The sequence below is a fragment of the Bos javanicus genome, chromosome 28 (assembly GCF_032452875.1).
Source record: "Bos javanicus breed banteng chromosome 28, ARS-OSU_banteng_1.0, whole genome shotgun sequence".
Classification (NCBI taxonomy): Eukaryota; Metazoa; Chordata; class Mammalia; order Artiodactyla; family Bovidae; genus Bos; species Bos javanicus.
The window spans coordinates 11816963-11843308 of record NC_083895.1 but is presented as its reverse complement, the minus strand read 5'-3'; the positions used below and the strand labels follow the sequence as shown (position 1 = coordinate 11843308).

Below are 26346 nucleotides of genomic sequence, written 5' to 3'. Positions count from 1 at the left end.
TACCAGACTAAAGCGATTTTTGGCCAGTGCAATGAGCTCCTGGTCCCCAGGGGCACAGATGTTCAACCCAATGGGCAGCAACCGCTTCAGAGCGGCCACAATAAGAGATGTCTGCATGGAATATCGGTCCCCTTTGCGCTTCATTTTCTTCCTTTCCTGATCAGAAACAGCTGCCTATGGAACAAAGATAAACATTGGAATCTGCAACAATTTCTTGTCTCAGGATTCATGAGCCTTTTCTAACTGACTGTGGTTTTCATCTTCCTCATTTTCTGCTGGTCCCTGTTTTTGAAAATCCTACTGAGGATACCTCTTCTCTTTCTTTTCAATAGTCCTATTTCTCAGATTCCCAAGTCACTATAATTCCCCCATAGGCATTTATATATTTTTTAAGAAAAAAAAAAGGGTTATTACTTTGTTGGTTTGTTTTTGTTTTTAGTCTGGCCACACTATGTGGCTTGAAGAATATTAGTTCCCTGGCCAGAGATTGAACCTAAGCCCCTGCCAGTGGAAGCGTGGAGTCCTAACCACTGGACCAACAGGGAATTCCTCTATATAATTTCAGAAGGAAATTGCACATTGTAATTTTAGAGAGGCATATGGATGTATGAAAAATTCATGGTAATTTCAGATACTGTGTGTTATATAATTATAAATGCTTAAGAGGGAAAAAATGTAAGAATACATAGTTTTTACTTTGACAAATGCTTGCTTTGTCACACACACACACACACAGCATATATAAAACTCTCAAACATTTATTTGCCTTTTACATAGGCTGAACACTTGTCTCCCCAAGGCCTTAATCCCCATCTAACAGAAAGAGACATATTAATAATATACTAATCAGTGTTACTTAAATATTTAGGATTATCTCTGGATGACTTGCTTATAGCTGAGCACAGGCATGATACTTAAGTTCCCTTGTAATTCTGTTGAAAACCATGCCTGTGCTAGGGTTACCTCAAACTAGAGAGTCTAATTTTCACTGGGTAGTGAGGATCCTTTTTCTATATAGAGGGCACGTTGGAAGACTAAAATTAAAACAACTGTCCCATATGCCCTTGTTCATATATGTTAAATTTCTTTGTAGCAACAAATCAAACACTAAAGATACTTTTATGATAATGATATGGTATAATAGTTTTGAGCTAAGAAAAAACAGAAGAAAATTTAACATACAAATGATCTGTCTTGCCCAAAAGAAGGCAAAATATATCACAACATGATACTCAAAGAAGGTTTTTGCATAGTGAAAGTTTTGAAACAACTGAAATCATGTAGTGACAGTAGCTGATATGTTAATAATATCATATATATCATACAATGTATTATATCATTATATATATAGCATATATTGATATATATATCAAATCTATAAAATCTGAACCATAGTAATAAGAATCATATTCACATTCCAAAGAGATGTACTTATAGCTTCAGTCATGTCCAACTCTTTGTGACCCTACAGACTATAACCTGCCAGGCTCCTCTGTCCATGGGGATTCTCCAGGCAAGAATTCTAGAGTGGGTTGCCATTTCCTACTCCAGGGATCTTTCTGGTCCAGGGATCAAACTTGTGTCTCTTACGTCTTTTGCACTGGCAGGCAGATTCTTTATCAATAACGCCACTTGGGAAGCCCACTTATTGCATAGATCCCACTTTCATCTGTACCAATTTGTTAGAGATTATTAAGTTTCATAAAAAAGTACAATGAATAGTTATTTGTACTCTTAAATTCATTAATCTATAAAAATAGTGAATTAGTGGTTTTGAATGAGCTCTTTGCTAAAAGGAAACAGCCACAGTGATTAAAATAATCAACCCACATGAGGAACCTCCATCCTAAAAATTAAACAAATTATGCAAACATATTTCAACCCAACACTGGTAATTCAGTCTTAGAAAAACAATATTACTAAATATTAATACATTAAAACCTACATTGTATTGGTGTTGAAATTTTCTTTGATTTTAACTTTTAAAACTCTTTCAGCTTTATGGTTGCATAAGTAAATGGAACTTAAACTTGGTTTGATATTTATAAATATTTAGGTGACGTTATAATAAAAATAATTTAAATCAACACTAAAGGCAAGTCTACATTGTTCAATTTTGAGAAATAGTAGAAAAATTAATTCCGCCTATGCTCATAATATTATGTAATCTTGTTTTCTATACCGCAGGAAATCTGTAAACCGAAAACAATAGTTAATATATCTTTGAACATTTATGGCTGATAACAGTCCACTGTTGGTATGAAGAAATTAAATATACACAAAACCAAATATCCTCATGGACATCTGTATGTTTTGGTTTTGCTTCTTCAGTGCCTGTTTCCTCCCCAGACTTTGGAGCTCCATTAGGGAACTGGTCAAACCTATTTTGTTCCTTTCTGTATACAGAACTAAGCACTGTGCCTGACTCATAGGAGCTGTTCAATAATTTGAACAGAACTGCTATAGTTACTGAATGTGCATATTTTATTTTCAATCCATCACCTAACATTTGAATCAGACATGAATACACAATAACGTGGTCAGTATGTAGGTACTGATGGAAGAAAATTTCAGATATTGAGATCTGGGAAAGTCATTCTTAGGTCACACATAATTTAACTGAAATTTTACACTAACCAGAACAGCTTGTTTTGTGACCCGCCAAACACTCATTGCACATCTGCTTTAACCATTAAAGAAAACAATACATTTAAAAAATTAAAATAGAGTAACAATCATTCAGGCATCCAAAATGGAGCTCAGTGGCCACTGTGAGTGTGGTTGGAGACATGATCCTGCATTACTGAGAACCTGAATTTTCTGAACTGTACCAGACTCAAGGACACCACCAGCCACCCTCAAAACAAGATCTGCTAGCAGCTTCCAGCTATAACCTTATAGTCTCAAGACCTCCTCTGGTAACTATGCAATTATTTCAGATCCAAATCAACCCTTACTTAACAAGCACACTTCTTGCCAGCTCCAATCATAATTCTTGACAAACAACTTAAGTAATTTTCTGGTGTTTGCTTTTATTAGTCTCTTGCATTTTGCAGTATGGCAGAACACACCTCTGATGAGTGCTTCTTGAATCTGTGTCTCCCAGGTTACAGTTCTGTTTGGCTCTGATAAAACTCTTGTTTATTCCTATTATTAGACTGTTTATTGATTATTTCTGTCGACAGCATAGTTAAGGAGGAAAGTAGGACAAACAAACTCTATCTTAAATAAATTTGTGTGTGTATTTCTATCTTTCTCTCACACACACCACAGATATAGCTCCAACAAATTCACCTAAAATGATCTAAAATTTAATAGAGGACCAAGAAAAAGGGAAGAATTTTCTAGTAGTTCCCCAATGAAATGGCCTACAACTCTCCCAAAGTAGACACAAACAAAATGATAGACGATTTAAACATTTTTAGATATATGAAGTATAAAAGTGACACTATACATCATAAAGACAAAAGATACAAGTTTTGGTGACAAAGTGGAAGAAAGGGAACCCTCGTGCACTATTAATGGGAATGCAAGTTGGTTCAACCACTGTGGAACTGCATGGAGGTTCCTCAAAAAATAAGAAAACTAGAATTACCCAAGTATTATGGCCAATTATCTATATACTGGCCTCTCTCTAGGCTACAGATATTTTGCTTTAGGTCAAACTGAGCTTCCCTATCCCAGATCACCTTACTCCACATTGGTCTGCTGGCCAACTTACAGTCTTCTTATAGTTTTAGAAATGGTACTCCATACACATAGTGATTATCCCTGCTTGAGGGACTAGCTGAAGACTTGATATGTGACAATTTGTCTCTTGGTTGGTATTTGTATTTGGTCTCAATCTCTGTTCAGAAGAAGTTCCTGACAATCTATTTCAAATATGATAATATGCATGTTTCAATGCTATTCTCTCAAATCATCCCACCCTCACCTTCTCCCACAGAGTCCAAAAGTCTGTTCTTTACATCTGTGTCTCTTTTGCTGTCTCGCATATAGGGTCATCGTTACCATCTTTCTAAATTCCATATACATACATTAATATAGTGTATTGGTGTTTTTCTTTCTGACTTACTTCACTTTGTTTAATAGGCTCCAGTTTCATCCACCTCATTAGAACTGATTCAAATGAATTCTTTTTAATAGCTGAGTAATATTCCATTGTGTATATGCACCACAGCTTTCTCATCCATTCATCTGCCGATGGACATCTAGGTTGCTTCCATGTCCTGGCTACTGTAAACAGTGCTGCGATGAACACTGGGGTACACGTGTCTCTTTCAATTCTGGTTTCCTCGGTGTGTATGCCCAGCAGTGGGATTGCTGGGTCATAAGGCAGTTCTATTTCCAGTTTTTTACAGAATCTCCAAACTGTTTTCCATAGTGGCTGTACCAGTTTTGCATTCCCATCAACAGTGTTAGAAGGTTCCTTTTTTTCTTCACCTTCTCTAGCATTTATTGTTTGTAGACTTTTGGATAGCAGCCATTCTGACCAGCGTGAGATGGTACCTCATTATGGTTTTGATTTGCATTTCTCTGATAAGGAGTGATGTTGAGCATCTTTTCACGTGTTTGTTAGCCATCTGTATGTCTTCTTTGGAGAAATGTCTATTTAGTTCTTTGGCCCATTTTTTGATTGGGTCGTTTATTTTTCTGAAATTGAGCTGCAGGAGCTGCTTGTGTATTTTTGAGATTAGTTGTTTGTCAGCTGCTTTATTTGCTATTATTTTCTCCCATTCTGAAGTCTGTCTTTTCACCTTACTTATAGTTTCCTTCATTGTGCAAAAGCTTTTAAGTTTAATTAGGTCCCATTTGTTTATTTTTGCTTTTATTTCCATTACTCTGGGAGGTGGGTCATAGCGGATCCTGCTATGATTTACGTCAGAGAGTGTTTTGCCTATGTTTTCCCCTAGGAGTTTTATAGTTTCTGGTCTTACATTTAGATTTTTAATCCATTTCGAGTTTATTTTTGTGTATGGTGTTATAAAGTGTTCTAGTTTCATTCTTTACAAGTGGTTGACCAGTTTTCCCAGCACCACTTTTTAAAGAGATTGACTTTTCTTAATTGTATATTCTTGCCTCCTTTGTCAAAGATAAGGTGTCCATAGGTGCATGGATTTATCTCTGGGCTTTCTATTTTGTTCCATTGATCTATGTTTCTTTCTTTGTGGCAGTACCATACTGTCTTCATGACTGTTGCTTTGTAGTATAGCCTGAAGCCAAGCAGATTGATTCCTCCAGTCCCATTCTTCTTTCTCAAGATTGCTTTGGCTATTTGAGGATTTTTGTACTTCCATACAAAGTGTGAAATTCTTTGTTCTAGTTCTCTGAAAAATACCGTTGGTAGCTGGATAGGGATTGCATTGAATCTATAGACTGCTTTGGGAAGTATACTCATTTTCATTATATTGATTCTTCTGATCCATGAACATGGTGTATTTCTCCATCTATTTGTGTCATCTTTGATTTCTTTCATCAGTGTTTTATAGTTTTCTATATATAGGTCTTTTGTTTCTTTAGGTAGATTTATTCCTAAGTATAGAGACTCCCCTGGTGGCTCAGATGGTAAAGCATCTGCCTACAAGGCAGGAGACCTGGGTTCAATCCCTGGGGAGGGACAATCTCCTGGAGAAGGAAATGGCAATCCACTCCAGTATTCTTGCCTGGAAAATCCCATGGATGGTGGAACCTGGTAGGCTACAGTCCATGGGGTCGCAAAGAGTCGGACACGACTGAGCAACTTCACTTTATTCCTAAGTATTTTATTCTTATCGTTGCAATGGTGAATGGAATTGTTTCCTTAGTTTCTCTTTCTGTTTTCTCATTGTTAGTGTATAGGAATACAAGGGATTTCTGTGTGTTAATTTTATATCCTGCAACTTTACTATATTCATTGATTAGCTCTAGTAATTTTCTGGTGGGGTGTTTAGGGTTTTCTATGTAGAGGATCATGTCATCTGCAAACACGGAGAGTTTTACTTCTTCTCTTCCAATCTGGATTCCTTTTTTCTTTCTGATTGCTGTGGCTAAAACTTCCAAAACTATTTTGAATAGTAGTGGTGAGAGTGGGCATCATTGTCTTGTTCCTGACTTTAGGGGAAATGCTTTCAATTATTCACCACTGAGGATAATGTTTGCTGTGGATTTATCATATATAACTTTTATTATGTTGAGGTATGTTCCTTCTATGCCTGCTTTCTGGAGGATTTTTATCATAAATGGATGTTGAGTTTTGTCAAAGGATTTCTCTGCATCTATTGAGATAATCATATGGTTTTTATCTTTCAATTTGTTAATGTGGTGTATCACATTGATACTGAAGAATCCCTGACCTCTTATGGCCTCTCTCTATGCCTCTGTTAACACTGGGCTAAACTGACAACATAATGACAAAGCAAAATGATTCACTAACAGTTTTCAGTTCAAAATACCCCTATGAAATGTATACTCTTAGTACACCATCTTCCAAAGGAGCAACTCCTCACTCTTCAGGCTTATTGTCTTCCCAGAGAAAAGAAAATTTATCATCTTTTTTGAGAGTTTCAATAACACAGACACACAAAATAATAGCCCATAGCAGTCAGACAACTAGGGATACAAAGCTTCAACTAGCATTAATTTTAAGTTCATGTCTAGTAGTGTCAAATACATGGCATTTACAACTCTAAATAAGACTAGAGTATTGGGTGATGCTGTTTTATTTTCCCAGTGATCATCAACAGAACAAATCTGATGGACTCTTGGGGTTCACTGGGGTACCATCTCCCTTCTCCCAAGGCATCTCTCTTGAGTAATTTGTTGAGTTGGTAGAGATTGATATCTTTGGCTAGAGTGCCTTACTATTTTGCATATTTGACTATTCGCTAGCATACCTTGTGCGCTATCCCATGTAATATATTCATCTTCTTATTTAGTACTAATACAAACAATAAAAGCACATAGTTTCCAGTGTTTTTAAAGGTCCTCTGCAGAGCTGGACATGACTGAGCAACCATGCGTACATGCCAATCCCCAACTTGAGTGACAGAGAAAACAAAAATTTCCATTTCATGTGTGAGAATTTTATATTTATCCATGTGGTTCTTTCTTAAACAATGCAGCTAATTATTTTGAGGTGTATATATGTACATATATTTACTCTTGATGAATATATATCATTGACTAATTATATGTACATCATACTGGTTGGCAATTTTGTGAATGTGTATATGGCAACTCACTCCAGTACTCTTGCCTGGAAAATCTTATGGACGGAGGAGCCTGGTGGGCTGCAGTCCATGGGGTCTCTGAGTCAGACACGACTGAGCGACTTCACTTTACTTTTCACTTTCATGCATTGGAGAAGGAAATGGCAACCCATTTCCATTCCAACCATTCTTGCCTGGAGAATCTCAGGGACGGTGGAGCCTGGTGGGCTGCCGCCTATGAGGTCGCACAGAGTTGAACATGACTGAAGTGACTTAGCATGTCTATTAAGCATGCCTTATTATTTTGATGCTTTGATATCTTTGGCCTTACTGATCTTTGATTGCTCCTCCCAGAGCTAGTCAGTTCCTAGAGATACAAAATTACTTGCCTGTAAGCACATCTTTCACAGACAAACCAGTCAATCCAGAGTCCTTGTCCTCCAATCATCTCCTTTACCTGAACCCCAGTCCACCTGCCCTCATCACCAAGGACCAGGCACCAGACAACTAGGAACAGTCCCTACACCCCAGAGCCCACTGAAATTATTCAAACCATCCAATTCTAAACCTTCTTACCCTACGATGCCTGCTCCTTCCCATAGAAACCATAAGAAAGGTTCCTGTTCACATTCTCCCCTCCCTCCCTCTGCCTCATGACTTACCCTTCTGCCTCCAGGGAACTGTGAATAAAATCTTCTTCCTCCATGACAGTCATTTCCATGTCTATATATCTTACCACACCTGATTACAAGTCCTAGGTATCCTTAAATCTGTGTGGGTGTGTGTTTAGTCAGTAAACAATATTATCAAATCTATCAAATTCCAGGTATAAACCTTCAAAAGATCTAAAAAATATCAACCTATTCAATGAATGAACATTATATTCAAACATTTTCTAGAACATAAAATGGATTATAGTCATACCTTGGACATCTTTGACTTGGTGTCCATAATAAGGAAAGACATATTGTTGATTTCATTCTGCACCACAAAGTTCTGCTCCTCCCTTTTGAAATTCTGAGACGTTCCAAAGGAGGTTTGAATTAAAATCACAGAGATAAGAAGTTCAAATAATTAGAGATTACACAGGACCCCAAAGTTTCTACCAAGATAAGTAGTAATTTAATATATAAGATATAAAGAAAGGAAACAAATAGCTGTTGAATATCCAGTGAGGGTGCCTGGCTGGGAACAACAATTCTGGGAACTAAGATAGAAATATCAATGCTTTAAAGATGGGAAATCTAAGATTTAGGAAATTTAAGTACACAGCTACCAGGGGATAAAATGAACACTCGAACTCCAACTACTTGATGAAAAGCACATGTACTGCTTTTGGAATAAACACAGGTTTACTAAGGGCGTGCACAACTATAACACAACTTTCTGTCAGATATTTTAACTACTTTTTCATGTACCCTAACATTATTTTATTCACTTTAAATTTAGGAACATAAAAACACCAGGAAAGTCAAGTGTTTAAGCACTGGTAGTAGTTAAAGCAAATATAGAATAAAAGCAGAAAACACAGAGTTTTAAAAGAGAGGCTAACAATATAACTGTATGTCCTTCTTTTTTAAAGAAGCATAACCTGAACAAAACAGCTTCATAGTAAGCATCTACATATATTAATAATTAATAAGCAATTAATGATTTCTATTGAGGACAGAGAATAGACTAAGCCTCAATTTTCATCCAGCTCATATTAATATTCTAATTTTACTATTAATCTTATGGATACTTATATAGTTTCACCTTTAAAAATCTGAGTTAAAATATATATGGGGAAACAAACAATGAGACTTTATTTTGGGGGGCTCCAAAATCACTGCAGGTTGACTGCAGCCATGAAATTAAAAGACGCTTGTTCCTTGGAAAAAAAAAATTTTTTTGACCAACATAGACAGCATATTAAAAAGCAGAGACATTACTTTGCTAACAAAGGTCCATCTAGTCCAAGCTATGGTTTTTCCAGTAGTCATGTATGGATGTGAAAGTTGGACTATAAAGAAAAGCTGAGCACTGAAGAATTGATGCTTCTGACCTGTGGTGTTGGAGAAGACTCTTGAGAGTCCCTTGGACTGCAAGGAGATCCAACCAGTCCATCCTAAAGGAGATCAGTCCTGGGTGTTCAATGGAAGGACTGATGCTGAAGCTGAAACTCCAATACTTTGGCCACCTGATGCAAAGAACTGACTCAATGGAAAAGACCCTGATGCCGGGAAAGATGGAAGGAGGAGAAGGGGACGACAGAGGATGAGATGGCTGGATGGCATCACTGACTCTATGGACATGAGTTTGACTAAGCTCTGGGAGTTGGTGATGGACAGGGAAGCCTGGTGTGCTGCAGTCCATCGGGTCACAGTCAGACACGACTGAGTGACTGAACTGAACATGTTTGTGTTTTAAATATATTCATGGAATTCAAAAGCACATACTCAGATTTTTTATTATTCTTAAAAGTATCATTGGGCATTCATCTAAAAACCTACTGATTATGATAAATCAGTTATGATAACTCAGGGCAATTAAAAATCATTGTGACTGAGGATAAGTTACAATAGTCAACAGAAGGCTTACACTGCCTCAAACTCCCCAGAGAAACCTTGTCTCTCTCCTCACCAGTTTAATGATATTTATGAGACAAGCTTGAGAAACTGTAATAGGTATTAACTAAGGGGATTGGGAAATTGATTAAATTTTGTAAGTCCTTAACATATATGAAACAGTAAGCATTGTCAATATTTTTCTACTTACATGGGATTTTGACCAGTAGATAAACACCTCAGCAACCATGCGGAAAAGATCTTCTGCTTCTTGGTTAGGCTCTTTCAGCCATTTTGCCCTGGAGCATATAATAAAGTGGTGCCTCAGTTACTTCTTAAAGTTAATTAAAAAAAAAAAAAATCACCTCTCAAAGTTTGAAACCAAGTAAACTGAGGGCAATCGTGCTTGCTCACAGAGCTCAAAAATTGTTCAGTGTACAGTTGTAACCTTTAAAATAATTTAAACATTGTAACCGACAAACTACTAGCTTTCACATATGAGAGGTAGACTGCTCCAGAATGGGATCTCCCACTGTAATTTTTGCTTGGCGAAATTCACTTATCTACAAACAGCTGGTAATGTCATCCTCATGCAAAATCTCATTGCTAAGTAGTGAATGAAGCAATTCCACTGGGACATATGAACCCAGTAAAGTTATGACTGAATTAGAGACATTAAATCACTTTTGAACATTCTACTTCAGGGGTCCCCAATCCATGGACTGTTAGCAGTCCATGGCCTGTTAGGAACAAGGCTGCAAAGAAGGAGGTGAGCTGTAGGCAAGCGAGCAAAGATTCATCTGTATTTACAGCTGTTCCCCATCACTCTCTTTATCGCCTGAGCTCTGCCTCCTGTCACAGCATGAGTGGCATTAGACTCTACTGTAAACTGCACACACAAGAGATCTGTGTGTTTTCTCCTTTTGTGTTGTTGTTGTTTAGTCACTCAGTTGTGTCTGACTCTTTTGCGACCCCATGCACTGTAGCCCACCAGGATCCTCTGTCCATGGGATTTCCCAGGCAAGAATACTAGAGTGAATCGCCATTTCCTTTTCTAGGGGATCTTCCTGACTCATGGATCACATCCATGTCTCCTGCATTAGCAGGCAGATTCTTCACCATGGGAAGTACCCCTTATTTGCAGAAAAACAAACTCAAGGCTCCCAGTAATTATGCCTCATGGTGAGTTTCATAATTATTTCACTATGTATCACAAAGCAATAATAATAGAAATAAATGTAATGTGCTTGAATCATCCCAAAACCATCACCCTCAACCCAACCCCAGGTCCATAGAAAAATTATTTGCTATGAAAGCAGTCCCTGGTGCCAAAAAGGTTGGGGACCGCTGGTCTACCTGTTATAGTCCACAAATCTAATCAGGAGCGGATAGAAGGCATAGAGATCTCTGGCCAGTGTGGTGAACTCATCTAGGATGAGAAGTTCAGCTTCAGACATATCTCCCCTGGCCTCAGATTTCAGATGGTCCTCTTCTGATACCACCATTGCTGCCTTTTTCTTGAGCTTCTCCATTAATGGCAAGAAATGAGTTTTCAAGAGCTGAGGTTTCACTTTATTTATAATAGGCTGGGAAAACACTGTTTGAAGAAAGACATTAATATGCTGTTCTGCATAAACATTCATTAAATGAGGATTAGATGGTCATTACAATTGTAGCATGATTAAGCCTCCCTCTCCTCCAGCACATGGCTTCCTTCAGAATTCAGCCCATCCCTCGGCCCCTTTTCTAGTCCCAAACCTAATTACATAGCTGCTGCTCAAAAATGATTACTGAATTGAATCTGACGTGCTTCCTTGTTTTCAAAAAAGAAATTGGTAGCTAAATGAGAATTAAAAAAAAAGACATTCATTCACTTTGTAAATCAATTACTTTCCCACAAAGAAGAAAAGTCCCCCAGTGGAAAAAGTCCCCTGGGCCCCTCTTTTTTTTTTTTTTTTAAAGAAGAGATACACATTGAATAATCCTGAGACCACATGCCTACTACAACATAACCACTATGCCATGACACTTTAACTGTCTTCATCTTTGTTCCAAAGGAAGAGTTAGATTACATATAATATTGCCTTTTTATTTAATAATAGTTGAAGCTGTTAACAACAGTTGTAAGCTTGATTGGGCCATTTTTTAAATTTAATTTTTATCTTATATTGGAGTATAGTTGATTTACAATGTTGCATTACTTTCAGGTGTGCAGCAAAGTGATTCAGCTATACATATACATATATCCATTCTTTATCAGACTCCTTTCCCATATAGGTTATTACAGAATACTGTAGAGTTCCCTCTGCTATATAGTAGGTACTTATTGACTGTCTATTTTATATATAGTAGTGTGTACACGTTAATCCCAAACTCCTAATTTATTCCTCCCCCCCCCGCCCCACAACCCCGGCAACCTTTCCCATTTGGTAACCATAAGTTTATTTTTTAAGCCTTTTTTAAAATGAATTTTTTTCCTGTAAGTGTAATATAGATGCATTGGGGAAATGTATAAAAGAGAGATGTTAAAAATGAACCAAAATCACCCTATCCAAATTAATAAGACATTGGTGTATTTGGGGGGGGGGGGGAATTCTGCCAATAAACAACTTCATATGTATACTTTCAAACTCAAGTTTTTAAAACTCTTTTAATCCTCCATGATATTCTGAATATTCTCTAAGTCATAAAATATTGAAATCTTAACATTTAAAGAAAGCATAATACTCTGGAATATGGATATACACAACCTGTTTAACCATTCTCTAGTGCCTGGTCACTCAGATTGCTTCCAATTATTCAATATAAATAGTGCAATCCTCCCTGACTCCTGCAAAGATAGATTACTAAAAGTGGGTGAGTTCAAAATCCAGTTTTATTTTTGTCTCTGTCTACAGAATCATTAATTTTGATTGCTGTGTTTTAATTAATCTTAGCAAGATCTTCACGAGATTGGTCAAATTAAGAAAATGTTTACTCACTTAAATGTACTAACTATATGGAAAGTTACACAATGTCTGATTAAATCTAGTTTTTGGTTTTTTTTTAAGAACAGCAAACAGCATGAAAGAAATAATCAAGAATATTTTTTGAGTACAGAAGCAAATATTAATCAAGACTGAGAGAGGAAGATTCTAGTCTTCTGTACTTTGAACCTTTCTGAAAGCAAAACGTAAATGGCACATTGCTTCTCAGTCTTACCTGCTAACCTCTTCATCCAGGCTCCCTCATCAATACCCAAGTTATTATATATGATTTTCAGGATATTGCCCAGCAGCGTGTTCATGTGCTCTGAGTTCAGAGCTGTACAGCACATCTCAGCCCTTCCCGGATTATTCTCAGGCCCATGCTCCCACCAACGAGACATGTAACTACAAAGCATGGGCAGGACAACTTCCATCACGTGTGGCATCTGTGTGTAGCGAATCCCGGACTCAGCCAAGTCCACAATTTCTTCCATGAGCTTCTCCAAAGACGGTATATTTGGACAAACATCTTCCACGTTAGCAGGCAAATTAAGAGCTAGAGAAACACACATACAAATGACACGTGTTCGGTCAAAGAAGTGACCTGCCAGCCACGTGGCCACTGTTAATAACAGACATCAGCAACCATTTCATGCTGAGCTTCAAAATTCAGCCAGACCTGGCATGTCTTCAGCTGGATCCCACTCCCTCTTCTCATGGTAGCTATTTCAAACTTTCTTTGCCCCCAAGTCCCAACTCCACCACCTGAAGATCAGCAAATGACCACCCCTTGTACTTCAGAGCAAACAGGAGTATCAGATGTCTCTCCCTCCAACTGCCTGCTCTCATGTGGCCAGGATTTGTGCATCTGGTTTCACATTCACCTCTATTCCCCTTTTCAGAGGAAGGAGTTCTGAGGTTCACTGTTCCACCTGTGACCTGATGACAAGCCTACACTCCAGCAGATGCCTTGCTCAGGATTGCATCTTCAGCTCCTTCTCCATTGTCTCCTCCCTAGCAGCCTATACATTTGCTTAAGTCTCTCCCAGACTGTTCACTTTTCAGATGCTCTCCTAGCCACAGATGTGAATGCTCTGCTTTCTACCACTAAACAATTTTATTTTTTTAATCCTTATCTAAAGTAAAACTTCACATCACTGACCAAAATTCCCTTTTCCTAAAATCCCCCTTTCCTTAACTTCAATGCATTCAGTCTTTCTTGACTCTTTTCTAAATTTTGCCAGTCTCTTTTTACTAAATCTTTTCACCTTGCTGAACTTTTATATGTGGGTTTTCTTTAGAGATTTGTGTTGAACTCACTTCACTTAGCTTGTATGTTTGCCTAGGCAATTCTGGCCATTCCTTTGAGATTCTGATCAGGCAAATTAACTCTCAATCCCATATTTCCTAAAGCTTTGTGTGAGTATGTGCTTCATAAGGAATGTGTCAAAAAGCCACTGCAAAAGGGTCTAAATTAAACTTGACCTTTCCTCTCCAATCTAGCTCTTCAGCCTGTACTAGTAGTATCTCGGTGAGGACAAGGTTGTCTGGCGAGTCACCCAGGCTAGAAACCTGGGAGAAATTCTAGGCTGGGAGGCTCCTTCATCTCCTATAGGAAATGCTTGTATCTCGAGGATTTCTCATAACCTCTGCACTACAAACTTCATCCAAGGGGCCTTATCCAACCAGATCTCTTCTGAATTACCACAATCATTTTCTAATTGGTGACACACACTACTCCATCTCTCTTATTTCTATCATGATGTTTTGCTGCAATGCAAATCTACTCATGTTACTCCACTTTTCAAAGCCAGTGAAAGGGTCCTATTGCACTGGTACAGTCCCCATTCCTTACCTGACCTGGAAAGCCTGCCTCACCTCTTCTTGGTTTTCCAATACTTACCTCATCTTTTCTCTTTTTTCCCTGAAAGCTATCACCACCTCAAAGTACTTGAAGTTTCCCCTAAGTACCAGCGTTGCAGTGTCCCTAATTTCAAGGCTCATATTGTACCAACTTTGCTAAGTCTTCCCAGGTGCTCTTAGCTCAAATTGCTTTTTCACATCCCCAGTGTTCTTTATTGTGAATTCTATCACATATATTCATCAGTTTCTCTCCCTTGATGCATCTAGAACCTCCCAGAGGAAAAGAACCAAATCATATTCATCTTTGTATCCTGTCTCCTCCACCTACCAACAATCATATGTTGAATGGCTTGAGTAAAAAGTGAATGAAGGAGAATCACTAAATGCAGTTCCTTTGCTTTGTTATGAAAATGATGTATTATAAGAAATAAACAGGTAAATTATTGGCTCTGTGTATTTGCTTATCTGTAATGAAATAGCAATCTGTTTCATGCTTGATTCATTGCAAAAATATTAAAGGATCAAAAATCCTTAATAAGACAACAAGACATGCTTACACAGATAATAATACAAATTCAATTGTGTTTTACTGTTTACAAATATATTATGCAACTATCTCGAAAAATATCAGTAAGTTATAGTCAATATATTTTCCTTTAGCTTCCTCTCTGTGATATGAAATTAGAATCACAAACTAGGTAAAGTAAATGATAATTATTCAGCTTTTAAAAAGCATTCTTACTTGAAAAATTCACTATAAAATTAGTGTAACCAGTAACTCCCATACAAACATGAATTACACAAAATGATCTCATTAACTAAATGATCTCATTAATTAAATGCATATGTCTCATTAACAGAGATGCATGCATTTGTGAACAGCAAATATTCTTGTCCAAGTTTGGGGAACTCAACATCTACTTCTGTTTAATTGACTATGCCAAAGCCTTTGACTGTGTGGATCACAACAAACTGTGGAAAATTCTGAAAGATGGGAATAACAGACCACATGACCTGCCTCTTGAGAAATCTGTATGCAGGTCAGGAAGCAACAGTTAGAACTGGACATGGAACAAAAGACTGGTTCAAATAGGGAAAGGAATACGTCAAGGCTGTATATTGTCACCCTGCTTATTTAACTTATATGCAGAGTACATCATGAGAAACAGGCTGGATGAGGCACAAGCTGGAATCAAGATTGCTGGGAGAAATATCAATAACCTCAGATCTGCAGATGACACTACCCTTATGGCAGAAAGTGAAGAAGAACTAAAGGGCCTCTTCATGAAAGTGAAAGAGGAGAGGGAAAAAGTTGACTTAAAACTCAACATTCAGAAAACTAAGATCATGGCATCTGGTCCCATCACTTCGTGGCAAATAGATGGGGAAACAGTGGACACAGTGACCAACTTTATTTGGGGGGGCACCAAAATCACTGCAGGTGGTGACTGCAGCCATGAAATTAAAAGATGCTTGTTTCTTGGAAGAAAAGTTATGACCAACCTAGACAGCATATTAAAAAGCAGAGACATTACCAACAAAGGTCTGTCTACTCAAAGCTATGGTTTTTCCAGTAGTCGTGTATGGATGTGAGAGTTGGACTATAAAGAAAGCTGAGTGCCAAAGAACTGATGCTTTTGAACCATGGTATTGGAGAAGACTCTTGAGAGTCCCTTGGACTGCAAGGAGATCCAACCAGTCCATCCTAAAGGAAATCAGTCCTGAACATTCATTGGAAGGACTGATGCTGAAGCTGAAACTCCAACAATCTGGCCACCTGATATGAAGAACTGACTCATTTGAAAAGACCCTGGTGCTGGGAAAGATTGAAGGTAGGAGGAGAAGGTGATGACACAGGATGAGATGGTTGGCTGGCATCACCGACTCAATGGACATGAGTTTGAGTAAGCTCTGGGAGTTGGTGATGGACAGGCAGGCCTGGTGTGCTGTAGTCCATGGGGTCCCAAAGAGTCCAACATGACTGAGTGACTGAAGTGACTGATTGCAAGGCTTTTGGAAAACAACTAATATACAATATAGTTTATCAGACTTAGAGGACAATACTGTTAGAAAAAAATCACATGAAATAAAACTGTCCCAATAAGATGGATCTAGCAAGTGAACTGAGAAAAAAGCAAAGTATGAATCCATGCTGCTGCTGCTGCTGCTGCTGCTGCTGCTGTCATCTCAGTCATGTCCGACTCTGCGGGACCCCACAGATGGAAGCCCACTTGGCTCCTCCATCCCGGGGATTCTCCAGGCAAGACCACTGGAGTGGGTTGCCATTTCCTTCTCCAATGCATGCGTGCATGCTAACCCGCTTCAGTCGTGTCCGACTCTGTACCACCCCATGGACAGCAGCCCACCAGGCTCCTCTGTCCACAGGATTCCCCAGGCAAGAATACTGGAGTGGGTTGCCATTTCCTTGTCCAGTGAATACATAATCATAACAAATAAGAATATTGTACATGTGCTGACTACCTATAAGAGATAACTGAATTAGAGTGACCTATTTTTTCCATACTGCTGATTATTCTGTCTTATTATTAAGAGGGTTAACTTGTCTGTGGTTCATTAATTTAAAAGAAATGAATTTTCTTTCAGAAAAACAATGGAGATAGTATACAACACTCCAAAAACTTCCAAATAATAAGACTTAAGAACAAACAGCTTTGGAGATAATAAATTAAAATAGCCCATTAAAAAATTATGGTTGTAAAATACTACAAATGTCATTCAGTTTTAGCTTCAAATATCAAGTACCACACATGCTTCTGTGCTACCTGCTCTCTCTCTCGAAGACTTTGTATTGTAGATGGAGTAAATATTGTGCTTGTCCAGGTGAGTTTCCAAAAATGCTACAGGAAAGGCACCAGCAAAAGCAGCCAGACATTCTCCCAATGCAGAACGTTGCCTGTAAATGGAAACTTTACATTTTTAAAGCCTTCTAAGTGAATAACTGAAGAAGTTATATTAAAATTGGCAAAGTCAACCTAAAAGAAGGACAATCATAGAGCTACTGATAAAAACTACCCCTCAGATCCAACCTCTATATTGTAAATTATCATCTGCTTTCCATAGCAAGTTCCCTACCATTTTTTTTTAAATCTAAATCACCTGTCAGCTTAAGAGAAGTTAAAAACAGTACAGACAAAAATATCAACAACAACAAACACACTTATAAATGCCTCCACGAGTTTGGACATTTCATTTGGTTTCCTTTTCTTTCTTTTTTAACACAGTGTTCTAAGGAACAATTCTTGCCATATGAATAAATGGATTTTGATAAAAAATTTTAAAAAAATAAAGTACTAATACTAACACACATATAACTTTCTGAAAGTTTGCCATATATAATTAATTTCAGGGTTATATAAATAATGTCAGGTTATTAGTTATGAAATAGTAAGATACACTAGATGCTAAAGACTATTGATAACACTTAAAACTGATTTATTCATTTTCAAGAGAAGGTGGTGCCTTGGGAATCAAACTGTGATCAATTTATTTAAGAATTCTCCTGCCACTGATATATTTAAATTCTCTCTCTCCCTCAGTTTTCTACTTAATCCAAGGCTTTACTGGCACCTTAAATGTTTATTAAATATAGAATAATATGAGAGTTCAGCAAATTATGAACTCTTTAAATGACTTGGTATATATATTTAATTTAAAAGTCAATAAAATGGACTGAGTTAACAAGATAACATAATTCTCTTGGGTAGTTTTAAATTCTTATTAAAAAATAATAAATAATGCTTGATTATTTAATATTTTAATTAAAACGACTAGATAGGTACTCTGCTAGGAGAAAATATCCCTTCACAGAAAGAAACTGAATAAGGTAAACTTCAGTTTACACATTGAATAACATTGCATTACTAAAAATAAGACATCAAGCAATTACAAAGAGCACAGGCTTTTATTCATACAGATCCAAGACCTGATCTTACTCCTAATGCTGCGTCTCTCATTGTAGGAAAATTACTTACACTTTTCAAGTTTTTCTTTCCTTACCTAAAAATGAGGACAGAATTGCAAAATATCTAGTACACGATATGGGTTCAATAAACGTTTTAAAATAATGAGACATACTTTAAGAAGTTAATAGCCTAAAATGTTTCATGTATGACCCCAAGGTAGGTAACCAATTTCCTGACATCTGATTCAAAGCGTGAAAGCAGTAGTTGTTCAGCTGTGTCTGACTCTTTGCGATCCCATCCATGGACTGTAGCCCACCAGGCTCCTCTGTCCATGGGATTCTCCAGGCAAGAATACTGGAGTGGGTGGCCATTCCCTTCTCCAGGGATCTTCCCAACCCAGGGATTGAAGACTGGTCTCCCGCACTGCAGGCAGACTTTTTACCATCTGAGCCACTAGGATATTGAGCTAGTCCTTTTATTTCATTAATAATTCTTCTGAATTACTTAATGATTCACTTTAAAATACCAATTCAAATAGTAATTCTCAGATTAATTTTGATCATTTGTGTTGTTTTCTGGAAATAGCAACATTTCTTTTAAATGATTTGTATAAAAATAACATTTTTATAACATTACATTTTTTAGTATACCATCATTTTTTCAAAATACCTTTTATTCACCTTCAAATTTTTATTTTTATATTCGCCCAGAATCACTCTACAATTGTGAAGTTAACTGAATAAAATGCACATATACCTTTTTTTTAGACTCTAAGAGAATGATCCAAATTTTATCAAGAAAAATATCCAGGCAAGAACAGCAAAAAACAATAACGGTAAGTGCTGAGGTATAAGAGAATAACTGCTGAGGCATAAGAGAATTTTGACTACCATGTATTAAAATAAATTACAAAATACTAATAATTTAGGCTAAACAGTACTGCTCTTATCATTCAAAAAATCAAATAATAGAACAGAATTCTAGAAATGTATATTCTAGAACACATTCTATAAATATAACCTATCATATTTAGTGTATGATTGAGTTTATTTTAAATCAGTGAATAAAAGGAACATTTAATAAATCATTATGTTAGACATGATGGATGATTTAAAAATTGAATTTAAATTCTACATAACAAACGCCAAACAGAAACATGAAATTCAGATGCATTTCTAGTAAATTCTCTTCTTAGCCCTGAGATAATCATTTCAGAAGAGGGCAACAGAGGATTAGATGGTTAGACACCATCACCAACTCAATGGACATGAACTTGAGCAAACTCCGGGAGGTAGAGAAGGACAGAGAAGGCCGGTGTGCTGCAGTCCGTGGGGTCGCAAAGAGACACAACTTAGCAACCGAAGAACAACAAACGATTTCGGATATTCTCTGCCTTCCTCAAGCTTCTCACGCTTGTTTTTTCAACCATGATTTGGCTAAAGACTCCAGTCGTATTTCAATGAGACAACAAAAGTTATTAGACACACACCTAGACTTACCTCCTACTTGTTTCCTATTGAGTAAAGTTTTGAGTCCAAAGAACCATGTTTTAAAAAATACATTCCTGACGACCCCATGTAATTCTCTGAATTGCGTGCTCCTCACACACAATAACTTGCCACTATAACATTTATCAGTTTATTTGTTCTGTTTCTTCCACTTGACCTAAGCTCTTTGAGAGCAGGGATCTATCTGTTCATTGCTGTATCCCAGAATCTGACATTTAATAAATATTTACTGAATGAACAAAAGAATTAAAAAGTAAATCTAGACAAATGAAAACATGAAAAACCTAGGAGAACAAATATTTTAATTTCTAGTTGTTAAGGTACAGTATAAACTTTTTAAAATCATGAAAATAAGAGGAAGACACATATGACGTAACTGGTAGATTTGATTATATAAAAGTTCAAAACTCTCATGGCATAAAAACTATCTGTAACATTATGTCTTATATATAAGCACTATAAAGGGATAAAAATGTGAAAAATCATAAAAACAGGAGAAATGACAGACAAGAGGTTAATAATTAATAAATAGAAAGGTTATTACTGATGAGTAAGACAATAAACTAATAGAAAAACGGACAAAAAATTAGAAAAGGCAATTTATCAAATAAATAAAAATGGCAAAGTAAACATAACAAAGTAGCCCATATCGAGTAATCAGAGAAATGCACCTGAAAATAAAAATGATATCCCATTTTAACTATTAAATTTATAAATAGTAAAAAAGAATAATCAGAAATGAGAAACATGTGAGGAAGTAAGAATCCTCTTGTGCCGGGAGCCGGCCTATTGCATATTGAGTACATATTGCATATTGAGTGCAGCACTTTCCACAGCATCATCTTTCAGGATCTGGAATAGCTCAACTGGAATTCTATCACTGCCGGGAGCCAGCGTGAGGAACTCCGCCCATGACAAAGGTCATGAGGAAGGAGGCTCGGCATACACAAAGGCGGGATCGAGCCTCAGGAGTCTCCCTGGAAATTCTCGAGCATCTACCCCCAAAACCAGAGTCTGCCTACTTTCTGCTTTGTGCTTTCACCTACACCTCTGACTTTACGGGGGGCTGTCCCCCACTACCTCTCTGAAAAAGAGTTAGCTTACAGCTCCAGTTAATAATTCCTGGGTGTGACAGTGTTTAACCTACAAACTCCTTTGGAAATCCTCTAGCCTGCCTGAATAGGTTTTTCCGGCCACATGTGATTGTTCAGAGCCTCCCAACTGTGAGAGGCAGGAGATGTTCTAAACTGTCCAAACACAGATTCCTTTGAGCAGTTAAAAGATTGATCAGAAATTGTATTGGTGAAGGGATTTTCACTTGTTGGGCCAATGTTTGCTGCTAAGTCTCCATATCCCTTTTCTGCTGTGTCCCTGGCAGTGTATTGATTAATATAATTGGTGTAAGTAGTAGCTTTAATGTTTGTAACCTGGGACCCTTGAGTTAATTCTTTTTCTTGTTATAGCCCACCACACCTTTGCTCTGTAGGAATGCAACTTTATCTAATGCTTTTGGAGGGTGGCTCCTGACCAATCACCTTTAGAGAAAAATAAGTTTTCTGAAGAGAAGGTCTTAAAATGTTAACAGGCCTCCGGGCGACCCAGAAGATGATGCAAATCACCTAAGCTTTTGCATATGATAAGTTTGCAGGAAGAAAGCCTGGCTTGCTGCCTGACTCTACCCCTTCCCCCATTATCCTCTATGCATAACTTAAGGTATAAAAACTACTTTGGAAAATAAAGTGCGGGCCTTGTTCACCGAAACTTGGTCTCACCATGTCGTTCTTTCTCTTACCTTCTGGCTGAATTATTCAGCCTCTTTTCTACACTGAATTTCCTCACTGAGCTATCCTTATTTCAGCCTCTTTTCTCCACTGAATTTCTTCACTGAGCTATCCTCATTCTATTACTCTTTATATCCTTAATTAACATTTAATTAAGCAAGTGTTTCCTGATCCTCACCTATGCCGTCTCTCCTTCGAATACCCTGGATCAGCCGGGGCTGGTCCCCGGCACTCTCGCAAACTTTATAGTATAAAATGAATCAGTTTTTTAAAAAATAGTAAAATGTGTATCATAAACCTTTAATATGTGCATACTTTTTAACCCAGATCTCCAAATTCTGATAAAGGAAAGAAAATAAATACACACAGAAAATTGTGAACATAGATTTAGCATTATTTATGATAATGAAAAGAGAAAAGAGGCTATATGTCAAAAATGAAGGAACATTTCAATATATTATGATACTTCCTTAGGATAAAATATATTTTATAGCCACAAAAAATTATTTAAAAAAAGATTAACTTAAAATGCAGATAAAACTTCAAAAATATTTAGAAAAAAAGCAATTATTTTTTTACATTGATCTACTTTCCTATATACTGGTAATTGCAACTTTACCATTTTTAAAAAGTTTTAATATTTGGTAGGCCACATGCATATCCATTTATTATTTTATTTTTTTCTCTCAAAATTGTATATGCTAGTCTCATGCATTTATTCTTCCTAATGAACTTCTGAATTATTTTTTCAAGTTCAGTAAAAAAGCAAATATCTACTTGAAATTGTATTATAATTAAGATTAATTTGAAGAGAATTTACATCTACTCAATATTCCTCTCTCAGAATACCTTTGATTTATTTTTACTTCATTTATTGGTCTTTTATTAGCATATCTTTTTATTTTAACTGGTAAAAAAAAGTCTTCTTTTTCTTCTCTCTTCCATAGAAATTTTTTACTAAAGTTACCAGTGATCTCTTTGCTTCAGTTCAGTGGGGACACCTTATCTTACTTGATCTGTCCACATCCTCTGACCCTGCAAATCTTCCCCTCTTGAACTTAAGAAAAAATTAAACTGGTTTAATAACTACCCATATTCAGTCTTTTATAAGATTCATTAATGCTGTAAAGTTTAAACTTTATATTAAATATGGTCTTTACCATTATTGCTTTACATTTTTCATTCATAAATTGGCATTTATTATATTAATAAACATATCAATCAAATTTAGCTTAAAGATTGCCTAATTCCTCCCAAGGAATTCAACACATCAATCTGGTTGTTTAGTTTATAACTAAGGAAAAAGTTATAAAATGAAACCCTGGAAATGAATAATTATAACATCTAAAAAAACTATTAGTAAGAAGTTAAACTCTTAAAATCTTACCTTTCCACATAAATACTCTTGCTGGTTCCCAAAGCATACAAGCTAGTCAGAATTCTATAACATGACACCTGTACATCTTCCACTAAGGAAAAAGAGAATTTCATTCAAAACACTTGTTATCAATACACTGTCCTGAGAAAGTTTAGGCTAAAAACAAAATTCTATATCAAAGACATACTAATATTTTAATATTTGACAAAATATAACATATAAAATTATATTTAAATTCATGATTATATTTTAAAATACAAAATTTAAAAATTATATTTAAATTACATTTAAAACTCTTTTCTCAAATAAAAGTCTTTTCTTGAAGGAGCTAAAAGCATTCTAAAGACTCATGCTCTGATTATACAGACAAAATATTATCAGGAACAATTTATCATTTTTCTTTAGGCATAAGAATAAGGATTTCTTCAAGAATAAAACTAAGCATAAGAATATCTGGGAGGACAGGTCCATTTTGACTCCTGTTTCAAAGGTACATAAAGACAGTATCTTTTATTTTAACTCTCAATGAACAAGAATGAGAATGCTGGAGAATGGGGTGTATCATTTATTTCTGAAACAACTTAGAATTCCAAGCATAAGAAAATTACTCTTGTAGTTTCTAAAGTTAGAAAATAAAACTTCTAAGATGATCTCTGATTCAATAAACATGTTCAACAGGCAAAGAAATATAAGAACCTTGGATTTCTAATGCCATCTCTGTTACCACTTTCTGGAGGACACACCATATCATGAATGGAGAAGTCATTCTCCTCTCCCATACTTGTTTCTATGTCAATATGGGATGGGAAGTAATGTTCCCACTGGTTCAAGTAGTGTCAATATTTTGAAACTAGTCTTTGTGCCATTCTCTGATTACCACAATGGTTTTTACAGAACTTTACCTGGGAGACCTACACCATTTGAGAGTCTGAGTGGGTGGGTCTGTGGGCAAGACCCACTTGACTGCTAGATACGGGCTTTTATCTTCCTTCATGTTCATACAGGCAGAAGGGAAGGAACTTAGGTCATGTGTTCTCTTTCCACTCAAGCTTCGGCATTCTGTGGCTATTTTTAATAACTACAGAATTCCAGACAAAAACAGCAGATGAAATCCCCTATGAAAACAGACTGAAATCTATAAACCAAAGACATTTGAGCCACCCTGGTAGATCAATTATTTAGATACAGACTTTGTCTCAGCAGTCTTCACATATTGGTAGGAGAGCTTGCACAAACAATTTGCATCAACTCAGAAATAATTTGAAAACACTTAATGCTGCATGTCCTATGGTGAAACTGCATTAGAAAATTTCCATGGAAAAAGACATCATAAAAAGAGTAAAATTTAGAACTTGTATGTCAGCAATGTAGACTATCTATAACCACTACCTTACTGGTCCCTCCTGTGAATTCATGATATATCTCTATAATAATGGTTTTGTAACTCAAATGTCAACCTCAAGTGTTCTTCCAAAAAAAAAAAAAAATTTAAAGCAGTGTTTGAGTAATCTCTATGATGTGGCTGTTACAATTTCCGATTGTACCATTTAGATAATGAAACTCTAATAGATTTACATACATATTAGATCTTCTCCGAATTGATGCTGGCCAATATGCTCAAATAATGATGACAGCATTGGTAACAGTGCCACCGTGGTATAATTGATAATCTGAGTAACACCTTTGGGTTGGTTTCGGGTGTGAGTGAACTGGCCCTGCTTAAGATTCTCCATCGTCTTCTCCAGATCCTCTGCGGCATTGTCCAGGAAGGCTCTGAGTGCACTTTTAACACTCTCCAGGCCAGTCTTCATCACAGTCCTAGGGAGGAAAGAAGGGACAACTTATACCTTGTGGTAGGAACACAGAAAATACAAATAAAACATGCTTTTAAATCATGTTTATTTGTTCATGGTGATAGTCAACTTAATTTTTTAATCCACTTTCAAATAACATTATTTTTCTTATATACTTGAAGTTATAGTAATATCACTCCATACATGCATAATCTTTCCTAAATGCCTTTAGAGTCAACTTAATTAGGATCTTGAAGCAAAATGTAGTTCTTTTTTTTTTTTTCCTAAACATCGTCCCTACTCTCCCGACCCTCCCTGTGGCCGCACAAATGAGGAACCTTAATCCCCCAACCAGGGATCAAACCTCAAACCTGCCCTCTATGTTGGGAGCCCTGAATCAACCACTGGACTGTTAGGGAAATCCCAAATGGCTCCCAAAGTTATAATGATGTATGCTTTTCAACTGTGGTCTCAAATTTTGAGAATACTTATTTCATGACTAACAAAACTTAGGTCCTGAGCCAGTTTAGTTCACCTCAGATCCAACAAAACTAGACTGTTTTGTGAGGCAATGGGTGTGAAAGAAACATTTAATGGCGGTTAAACCAAGTTACCAACTGATAGACTTTTTTTTTTTTTACTTTTAACGGTAGAAAATCAGTTTTTTCTAAATACGTCTCTGAAGACTGAACTCTCTATGAAAGTGACATGCTAAAAGCCACTATTTCACGTAGAAAATCAAGGTGCATAATTGTATCTTCTTTCTTTATTTATTATATAAAACATCTCAAATAAAATCTTAAACATTAAAATGAATAATTCAAGGTATCACTGAATATTCTCTGTGGAAGACTTTTAGGAACTTTTATTTAGATATATCCTGGATAATTAATGAATTAAATGAATGGTTTAATGGCTGAATCAAGCTAACCAAACTGCTTTTGTATTTGGATTTCTGGTCATGGTGATATTAGGGCAGGGTAGAAAATGCACGGACTTGGAAATTGGCCTACTTCCACACTTATTATGGAATCTTGAGCTTCACTTTACTCAACTGTAAAATAAGAATAAAACCCTCATGTTTCCTATAAAACTAAATATTATAACAAAATGGAGTACAACTACCATGTTTTGAAGTTAATAAGCTGTCTAGAGTTGTAGCTCATTATTTTTACCTCACATGATATAGTTCCAATGCAACTCTTAATTATATACCTAGCCACTACAGAAATTACTTGAAATTTAAATAACAATCTGTATCTGATTATATATAAAAATAATATAATGCTCTTTTATTATTGGGCTTCCCTTGTAGCTCAGTTAGTAAAGAATGTGCTTGCAGTGCAGGAGACCTGGGTTCGATCCCTGATTTGGGAAGATCCTCTGGAGAAGAAAATGGTG

General features: G+C 36.5%; 1 protein-coding gene across 7 annotated transcripts in view; it reads right to left on the bottom strand.

The window, feature by feature from the left end:
- RYR2 (ryanodine receptor 2) overlaps positions 1–26346 on the bottom strand; it is an 830734-nt gene that overhangs the window by 134537 nt on the left and 669851 nt on the right. For all 7 annotated transcript variants that reach the window (XM_061404941.1, XM_061404935.1, XM_061404936.1 and 4 more), the window contains 8 exons: positions 24732–24970; positions 23162–23243; positions 17346–17476; positions 12935–13255; positions 11090–11330; positions 9945–10032; positions 8112–8204; positions 4–174 (listed from right to left, as the gene is read on the bottom strand). In XM_061404941.1, the coding sequence (XP_061260925.1) occupies positions 4–174; positions 8112–8204; positions 9945–10032; positions 11090–11330; positions 12935–13255; positions 17346–17476; positions 23162–23243; positions 24732–24970 (1366 nt within the window). The remainder of the gene's footprint in view (positions 1–3; positions 175–8111; positions 8205–9944; positions 10033–11089; positions 11331–12934; positions 13256–17345; positions 17477–23161; positions 23244–24731; positions 24971–26346) is intronic.